This window comes from Thermobia domestica, chromosome 2, assembly GCF_964235325.1.
Source record: "Thermobia domestica chromosome 2, izTheDome1.hap1.1, whole genome shotgun sequence".
Taxonomy (NCBI): Eukaryota; Metazoa; Arthropoda; class Insecta; order Zygentoma; family Lepismatidae; genus Thermobia; species Thermobia domestica.
In genome coordinates this window covers 108,276,840-108,286,816 of record NC_137455.1, presented here as the reverse complement: position 1 = coordinate 108,286,816, position 9,977 = coordinate 108,276,840, and the positions used below count along the sequence as shown (strand labels likewise).

The 9,977-nt window shown below is 38.8% G+C and overlaps 1 protein-coding gene across 1 annotated transcript; it reads right to left on the bottom strand.

Annotated features, from left to right (window-relative positions):
- Positions 1–371: 371 nt before the first annotated feature.
- On the bottom strand, positions 372–845 carry LOC145679127 (protein GVQW3-like). Its single transcript, XM_081749720.1, has one exon. It carries the CDS (start codon positions 843–845, stop codon positions 372–374), a length of 474 nt encoding a protein of 157 aa, XP_081605846.1.
- Positions 846–9,977: the final 9,132 nt, after the last annotated feature.

Below are 9,977 nucleotides of genomic sequence, written 5' to 3'. Positions count from 1 at the left end.
CTATGCGAAGGGTGATCGAGAATTTCCCACTTGGATCCGCGGAGGTGTGTACGGGTCCGTTCGGCTGTATGTGGACGTGCGTTATCATGCAGTAACAACACGCCCTCTCGGAGTGCCCCCCGGCGTTTCTGCCGTATGGCTGCTTTCAGCCTGTCCAGGGTTTGACAGTAGGTGTTTGCATTATTGATCGTACCCTTTTCCAGAAATTCAACATGAATAACACCGAGACGGTCCCAAAAGACAGTAGCCATTGTTTTCTGGGCAGATGCTATTGTCTTGCATTTCTTGGCCTGTGGTGACGATGGACGTTTCCGTCATGCTCTGACGTTTGGATTCAGGTGTCCATAGAGGTATCGGAGTTTCATCGCCCATTATGATGCGATGAAGGAATGAATTTCCTTCGTCGGCATACGTGTGATGTGTCTCAGGGAAATGCCCATTCGCTGGTTTTTGTGTTCGTTACTCAGAAGCTTGGGTACCCAGCGCGCACACACTTTTGTGAAGCCCAGTTGGTCATGGACGATACCGCTTACGGAACCATAAGAGATATTCAATTCATTGGCAATGTCCTGCAACCGCACTCTTCTGTCTTCACGAATCATGGCATCGACGGCAGCCAGATTCGTGTCGGTGATGGACGTTGATGGTCTGCCACTTCTCCCATCATCTGTGACAGTACTCCTACCACTTGTAAATGCGTTACACCACACGTACACTTGTTTCAGTGACATAACACTATCTCCGTAGACCTGCACCAATTCTCGATTAATATCACATGGTTTTGTTCCCTTCACCCAGAAAAAACGAATGACACCGCGCACTTCCTTCTTGGTGTAATGTTCCATCGTTGCGCCATCTTTGAGTTGCTCTCAGCACCAGACGGGTGGACATAGAATGTTGTACAAGCCGTCACACTTCTATTACCAGATTACTTGTAACATGGAAAAGAATTAATTAGCTACACACAATACTATGGGTTTGACAGGCAATTTCACCTTACTTTTTGATTTATCCTTGTATTATGCATTATTTGCGCCTGTTTTTTCTGATTCTTGTACCATTCAACGCGCAATCGGCTTAATTAATTTCGTTCGAACCTGTGTTGCATATTCTTTCACATACGACACTCTGGTAATACGTCGGGAAACAGTTCCGGACAGAAGGTGACTATTTCACACCGTCAGGTGGTGTCAGTGGCTATAGCTCTGTAACGATGCATTTCCGGACATATGCTCATATGAACGTTTTTACTTGTCTACCCGTAAGGAATCTGCCCCTGAATTTTTGCCGTGTCTTTTTGAAGCACCCATAAAAGTGGCCCACTTTGTCATTCATCAACGCATTTAGAGTCGTGTTGAATTCGTGGAATACTTTTGTTCAGTACTTTTCTTTTTAACGAAAATGAACGATTGACTTAAGCTTATGGTTAAATAAAATGAGGATATTCGTATTGCCGAAGCAGTAAACTTACTATTATACTTGTGTCCTACTTTTCGCTTGTCAGAATCTTGTCAGCCTAGTTTTAGGTACTTGAAATTGGAATAAAAACTTGAAATTCGGTATTCTTGTACACTTCCGTTAGCGTTACGTAAGCAAATCACCAAAAATAAAAAAAATTCCAACTTTTGAGTGGTTTTGTAGCGAACTGAAAAATCTTTCCCGTGTTATTTATATGGGACACCTTCTACACCCCAAAATTATTGGGCACTTCCTGTTGGGCTACAACGATTAAATTTGTCATGATTGTAGCTTTTCGGGACTAACCCACAGAAAAGTAGCCAAAGGTGAATATTTTTAATTTTTAGAGGGTCTAAAGGGGGATGCAGAAATCTCCCATGTTATTTAAATAGGCGTTTTCTTGGGATACAACATCAAAGAAAGAAAGTGATTTAAAGCATCAAAGAAAGTGATTTAAATGGTACTGTCTACCCTAACTTGTTTATTATCTTCGATTCCATTTGTTGCTTTTCTGCTTACCTTCACGGACCCTCTAAGGTATATTAAGAACTCTGTTATATTTGTTTCGCAGCCTGATTCCAAATAAATATAATGATTATTATTTATATGTTATTCTGTCGTTAGTAACTAAATTAAATTAGAAAAAAAAATATTGAATATTTTGTACTTCAAAATATTGTTGGATGATGCGTCCCCCTCGTCCCCCCCCCCCGCCACAGACGCCCATGGGTCCAGTTTACTTCCCCAGATTCCAGTTCAAGGATTCTGCTTGAATCTCAGAGTTGAATTGGAACGAGAGTAAAACGGGAAAGTTTCCTGCCATCACCAAGGAGCGAACCCACGGTGGCAGGTAGACTACGCTATCGTGACTTTATTATACAAAGCACTAAGCAACTAAAATTTTATATAAAGTGTGCATAATGAATACATGAGGATGTGAGTCATAATCACGGCTATTTGAGAAGAGGAGAATTGACGGTAAGGAATACTCGTATTCAGAATGTTTCAAAGCGTATCCTCATCCGCAAAAAAAAGTTCGCATATACTGTAACTTCCACATTTTCATTAATAACTCGCTTTTCTGACTATATTATCGCTTCTTTGTGCTTTCCTTAACAAAGCAGTGTAATAATGCATAATTATTTATTATTTTAGAGAAAAATAAAGCAAAATAAGAAAATTATAAGCAAAAAACCTTTAATCTTATGAAACCTTAGTGTGTCAAATAATTACACGAAGAATATCCCGTGGGAAAAAAGAGGGAAAATGACACAGGTATTAGGAAACACTCACTAACATGTGAAGCTATTGAACAGAAACATGAACTGAAGAGTCAACTACGTATTTCTGCGTTTAATATGCAATTCACACTTCATGCACCGTTCCAATATGCAAAATCAGTCAATATCTTCAGTTGAAATTACTGATATAGGGAGAAAATGACTATTTAAAACTTCAGGTGTGAACGTGCGCTTGGAGCGATATATGAGCATTATTACAGCATATTCTTTTATGAATTGTCTCGGTGGTCAGTTCGCGTTGAGACACGGGGCGCATAACATCGCCTCTCTGTCCGTGCTGTACTATTGTATCTGCTTTGTTTTGTCGAATAGTGCAGTTTGATTTTTTTTTTTTATTTCTGTGACTTAGTGATTTGGTGAAGTGTGTATTACAAGTCCTTTGTTTCACTTGTGAGCAACAACATTTATATATATATATATTCTGTAGTTGACGTGTAACGTCGAGTGTAAGCAATATGAGTTGTATGAGGTCTAATACGCTCCGAATTAATTTCGTAACTGTGCGTCAAAAGCCTACGTCTATTCATATTCATGAATGGATTCGAAGTGTTTTCAAGTTAACAATTGACCAAGTGTTAAGTATAGAACTGGACTTTATTCGTAAACTTTTGTACATCAAACTAGTTAGTAAAGTGCTATGTGAACGTATTCTTTCTGGTACCAACGGCACCGTGACTTATACCAATACTGATGGAGATCATGTGTTACCCATTGATTTGGCAGACAACTCTGTTGTTGTTGTAAAAGTCTCTTTATGTCCAATGGAACTTAGTGATACCCAGTTAAGTCGTGTACTCTCCCAGTATGGGGATATTCAGAATATTGCTGATGAACAGTACTCTACTGATCATATTTATCTCACCCGCACGGGTCGCAAACTCGTCAAAATGACTGTTAAACGTAACATTCCATCCTTTGTTACTGTTTGTGGTTTACGTCTTTTTGTCAGTTACGCCGGTCAAATCCAGACCTGCGCGGTCTGCAACTCTCAGGACCATTTTGTACAGGATTGTCCTAAGAAGAGAACTCCACCTTTACCCAGGTCTACTTCTGTGTCTCCAGGTGTCCGCATGCCGTGCAACCTTCCAGTGGAAACATCAGCTCCCGATACCGGTTGTTACAGTGCATTTCCTGTTCTACAGAAGGATACCCACATACCCGCGTCGTCCCCGATTTTGCCACCTGCAAGTGCTGCATCTAGTGTTCCCGACATTCATCCCGTCCACCCTTCCATTGCTGACAGATCACTTAGTATGGAAGTGACACCTACTCCCGCTGCTGACGAGACAGGTGTTCCATCTCCAGTTCCTGTGACTGACCAGCCACTTCTACTCAACTCTGAGGTAGGTGATAGAAATACAATAGAGGGGCACAGTGCTACCCCTTCAAGCGTTCCTCTCGCAGTTGGTTCCATTGACACCACTGGTTTTGAAGATGCTACTAGTGATACCATAAGTGATTCCGATCTGAGTGTAGCATCCTGCGAAAAGCGCAAGTTAACTCAACTTCAGTTTAACAGTAGTGCAGTGTCTAAAAATTCTAAAGGTAACCGCAGTGATGAAACAACAAGTGGTCAGAATGTTAGGAAAACACGAGCTTCGACCAAAAAGTTGAAATCTGTTGTTCAATCAGACGGCGAATAGTGCATTGCCCATCTTTGGTATCAATAATTTATATTGTTTATATATTTCCTCCTTGTTTCTACTTTACACATGTTCTTGTTCCCGCATTGCTTTACTTTCATGTATTTACTTTGTATATTTTTTGTAATGTTTAGTTTTCGTTTTGCCACAGTCAATTTAAATCGTCTTACTTCTCCGGTCAAATTACACGCACTACGAGATTTTATATATCAGGAAGAAGTTGATATTCTGTTTGCTCAAGAGGTGGCAGTACCCGATTTTCCAGACATCCCTAATTATTCATGTGTTTCACGCTTCACTGAAAATGGTTTAGGAACTGCTATTCTATACCGCAGTGATATTGACTTTCAAGCGCTTCTCCAAATGCCTACTGAACGTATCACCTTAGGAACACTAGAAAATATACGCCTGTGTACAGCATATGCTCCAAGCGGTTCGAATCATGCACGAGAGCGCAATAGTTTCTTTAATACTGAGCTTGCTCAAGCGTTACATAATGGTTCTTCTCCTTGTATATTAGCCGGAGATTTTAATGCTGTTTTGGCACCCATAGATATGACCCCAAATTATACCTTCTCAGCCAGTCTGTCCAATTTAATTGACACCTATGATCTAGTCGACGTGTGGCGACACTTCTTTCCAACCACGCCTGGCCATACTTTCTTTACAGGGACGAGTTCCTCAAGATTGGATAAATTCTATATCAGTCGCACTCTTATACATCAGGTTCAACACATGGCTGTGGTCCCAGTCTGTTTTAGTGATCATCATGCTGTACTCATGACCATCAAACTACCAGCCCAAAAATTTCTCAAACGTAGCCCATTGTGGTACTTTAATACGTCAATTTTACGTGAGCCCGAATATGAAGCTCTGATACATGCTGAATGGAAAGGCCTCCTTCATGTGAAACAACGCTACAAAGGTTCTCTCATGCAATTTTGGGAAAACCGTGTTAAACGAACTTTTTGCTCTGTGACCAAACAATATTGTCGAACTAGAAACGCCGATCATTATCAGCAATATCACTACTATACTGGTCTATTGCGAGATTACATGATAGAACAACAACGCGGGGGTCAAGTCCGACCTCAAATTCAGCAGATCAAAGCTCATTTATTAACGCTGCATAAACGACGTATGCAAGGTTTTATGATTCGTAGCAAAACACGTCAATATGATGACACTGAACAGGCAAGTATCCACCAAATACGCAAGGAGCGCACAAGGGGCAGACAAAAATTGATTTCTAAAATTAAGGGTGAAGATGGCCGTGTGTATGAGGGCGTAAACGTCATGACTTGTTTTCTTGATTATTATAAACAATTATATGCTCAACCTCCTACTAGTTGTACTGATTCTTCTATACTAGAGTATATTCCTTCTGTTTTAACGGATGATGATCGAGAGTGTCTATCGGGTCCGTTCACAATAGACGAGGTCAAACAGTCCATCCGATTAGGCAAACTAGGAAAGTCCACAGGTATTGATTCTCTACCACTAGAATTCTATGTTACATTTATAGATATTTTAGCTCCTTTTCTCACCGACCTTTTTAATGAATACCGCACACATTTTGTTTTAGGCCAGTCTCTCAGAACGGGCATTACTGTTTTGGTCCCCAAACATTCATCAGCATCTAGTGTTACAAATTTCAGGCCACTAAGTCTCTTGTGCACGGACCTAAAACTATTAACTCGTTGTCTGACGATCAGAATGAAAACATACCTTGAAAAGCTGTTAAGTCCTTGCCAATACGGTCTTGGCCACAATAATCCTATTTATAAGGCCTTATCCAATCTCAGAGATTTTATTTCCTTTCATGAGTCCGCCGATCCTTCTTCGGTAGCTATTTTATCCACCGATTACTCCAAGGCCTTTGACAGAATTAATCACAATTATCTCTTCCAAGTTTTAGCTAAATATGGATTTGGTGACCTTTTCATTTCTCTTATCAAAGGAATATATACGAAACGAATTACCAGGTTAAAGCTAAATGGAGGTTTAAGTGCTCCCATCTCTGTTTGTAATGGTATTCTACAAGGGGACACAATGTCTAGTATTTTATTTAGTTTATCTTTAGCGCCTCTTGTATATGCGGCACACCGCCTACTCCCTGGTGTTCCTGTGTATAACAACAGTCTAGTAGTGCAATCATACATTGATGACACACACTATATATTACGCAATGACGCAGATCTGGAATGTATACAGAAGTTACTAAACCTTTATCAACACGCCTCAGGCGCGCAACTTAATAAAGCAAAAACAAAAATATTGTGTTTACATGAACAATATCAGTCTCTGTATGGTAGAACGTTTGACACTGTTCCATCAATCAAAATACTTGGTATTGTATGGTATCCTACTTTACAACAGACTATCACGAAAACATATGAAGTCATAGCCTCTAAGATCCGAAGTCTTTTAATAACGCATAAATCACGTAATCTTAGTCTTTTCAGTAGAAATTTGTTTCTTAAAACTACTGTGTTTAGCTTACTATGGCATTCTGCACAGATTTTCCCGTTACCAAAGCCTATCTATAAGTCTTTAAACAGTCAGGCGTTGTTTTTTCTCTGGCATAATAAAACTTTAAGAGTAGGTCAACAACAACTACTTTTGCCTGCAGCAAAAGGAGGAATAGAGTTCATGGATATTGGAATTCAGTCACGTGCTCTGCTTGTGCATAGAAGTTGTTGTATGGTTTGTTCCCACCCCGATTCGATTACTGCTACGGTTTTCAATGTCTGTTTTCAGTGTATTGACCTTGTGCTTCCGATTCCTATCTTTCCTTGGGCGATTAAATTCCCTCACCTTCGCGATGTAGTACTTGATATGCTGTATGCAATAGTCGCACGACAGCAGATCGAAATTAGGTCAGTCAAAGAAATATACTGGCACTATCAGAGCACGTGGGTCTCTGTTACGCCACACGTCATGCTTCACGTGCCATGCAAAAACTGGAGTAACATCTGGAAAAACATAACTGCCAAGTTTTTAACTCACAAACAGAAAGAAATGTGGTATTTTATTGTTAATAATGTATATGAAACGTCTGCTAGGCTCTTTAATCTAGGAATCACCTCTACAAATGTATGCTATTATTGTAATCAGATAGACACTCTTGAACATCGATTCCATAACTGTTTTGACATACCACCCATTTGGCAGGCTTTTAGCACTATACTTAGTAGAATATGTCGTACCTCACAAACTGTTTTTAGCGTACATAATGTAATATTATTTCCAGATTTTCATTACTTTCCTAGCTATAAACATAATGCTGTGATCTGGTTTACTGTACAAACTATCATGTTTATTCTTGTAACAGCACGACCATTGTGTCTTGAAATGTATGAGATGTATTTAACATACCAGGCTATGAAGCTCTCTCCTGTATGTAAAAGAAAGTATTTTGCCAACTACTTATCTGCAATAGCTCCCACACTTTTTTTATGATGTAACCCACAAACAAAAATGAACTGAACCGGTAAGTTTTTTTTTTTTTTTTTCTTGAAAATGTTTTTATCTTGAATAATATTTTACACTTTCAGTGAGGCTTTGAATAGTAAATATCCTTGTATATTTCTCTGTATTTCAATGGAAATAAAGTTATTTAAAAAAAAAAAAAAAAAAAAAAAAAAAGGTGGTCAAGCGTGTTTAGTAGTGTTCTTGAAAGTCTAGCATCGGAGGGCGGCAGTTCGAATCTGCCTCCTGGCAGTTTTGATTTTTTTTCAACTTATGGAAACATTTCTTTAAATATAAAGTTCTGCTTTGAAGTGCTTGAAAAAAAAATCAGATGAACTATCACGTTTCAAAGCCTGTTACATTTGTTCACCCTGTCATCATTTATATACGAAGACGCTAAAATGAGGAACGTTAACATTGTTATAATGGGAAAAACTTTCTGATTTGAATACCAACCTTAAATCACACGTCCAAAATGAAAATTATTCATGTTCTGATACCTATTGTAATATACAGGTGTGTATATATAGAGAAAGAAAGAGAGAGAGAGAAAGTATGTGAGAGAGATAGAAAACAATATATGCTGTAATTTTAATTACAACGTAAAAAGTTATTGCAATTCATAATCTGGATTTTTACAAAGCGATTTGAACGCTTGAAGCGACTTAATATTCATAAAGCATCTTTTTCTTGAAGTGTCACAAATTGTCCGATGCTTTGTAATATGTGCCAAAGAAATAAATGCATGTTTTTAACAGGATAGTATCGTCTACCTTTTGCTTCAATTGATGGTATAAAATAATGTTGAGTTGATTTTAACATCCCTTTCAGCATCGAGGCTATATGAGATGTTTACCTACTGATTAGCGTGAAATCCGAACCACATGAGCTCACACCGGGAATCGAACCGGGTCTCTTACGTCAAAGGTGCATATGCTAACCGCTTAGCTACGAAGGAACTCGGTATGAAACTAGAATAGCACACATTACCCCATATGATTTCACCGAAAGATTTCTGTTTTATGATCAGTTAAAATAGTATTTCTGGACACCGTAGCGAAAAATGTATTTGCTTTTTCAAGTAGTGTACGAAAAATACAAAGAATAAACATAGTAGAAACGAAACCAAGAAATGAATTCAAAGTAAAGTGCTTTGCCTCTCTCGAATAAATCACTCAATGTATTACAAGTGCATATCTCGTGCATTTCCAGTAGAATTATTAAAACGCGCTGGCTTTATAACATGGCTGTGTGGTCTAGTGGCTAGCATGTGTGTCTGTGGTGTAAAGGGTACCGGGTTTGATTCCCGGTGGGAGAACTTTTGGAATTTTAAATGTTCTCGACGTGTCTGTGTTTGTGTCCCTATCATTCAAGGTTACTGTAAAACGTGTATAACCGAGTAGGAAATATACAGAAAGTACTGATAAGGGGAAAGTAGACTTTGGTAAGTGAACTTCGGGGCCGCCTTTCGCGACGTAAATTAAGAAGAAAATAAGTGGGTTTAGCGAGGCACTTGAAATTACAGTAATGATTGACGGTTCGGTTCCCAGTCCAGTTTTCTTTCAATATAAGGATATTTTATTTTTTCTAAATACAACGTTACATTTTTAACATTTGAATTCGTTATAAAAACAAAATCAGATAAACTGTCAGCTTTCAAACCTCTGTCACTTTTATTCATCATCTGTTTGTATACGAAGATGGCGCTATGGAAATGCTAGCACTGCCAAAGTTCAAATAGATTTCTAAGTTAATATCAAATTGAAAACACACGCCCAAAAATGAGAATATATGTTTCTGCTTAATATGTATAGTTCAATTATACCAAACAAAATCCGCTATCCCCATTCCCTTTGGTAGTAGGGGTAACTTTAAAATTTTAAAGTGGGACCCCCATTTCTTATTGGACATTTCGATTCTCCAGAAAAAAGTGACTGATTTCACCCAGAATTGAAAACAATTCCTTCACGGATGGCACTTTAATCGATACGGGAAAAGGAGGGGTAGCAAAACGTTATGAAAATGTTTTTTGTCAGATCCGTGCTCTGTGGTCATACAGTTAGCAGACTGGACTGCACAGTCAGAGATCCTGATTTCAATTCCT

Coding starts and splice junctions, on each gene's coding strand:
- LOC145679127 (XM_081749720.1), bottom strand. CDS start 845: ATGGAACATTACACCAAGAAGGAAGTGCGCGGTGTCATTCGTTTTTTC.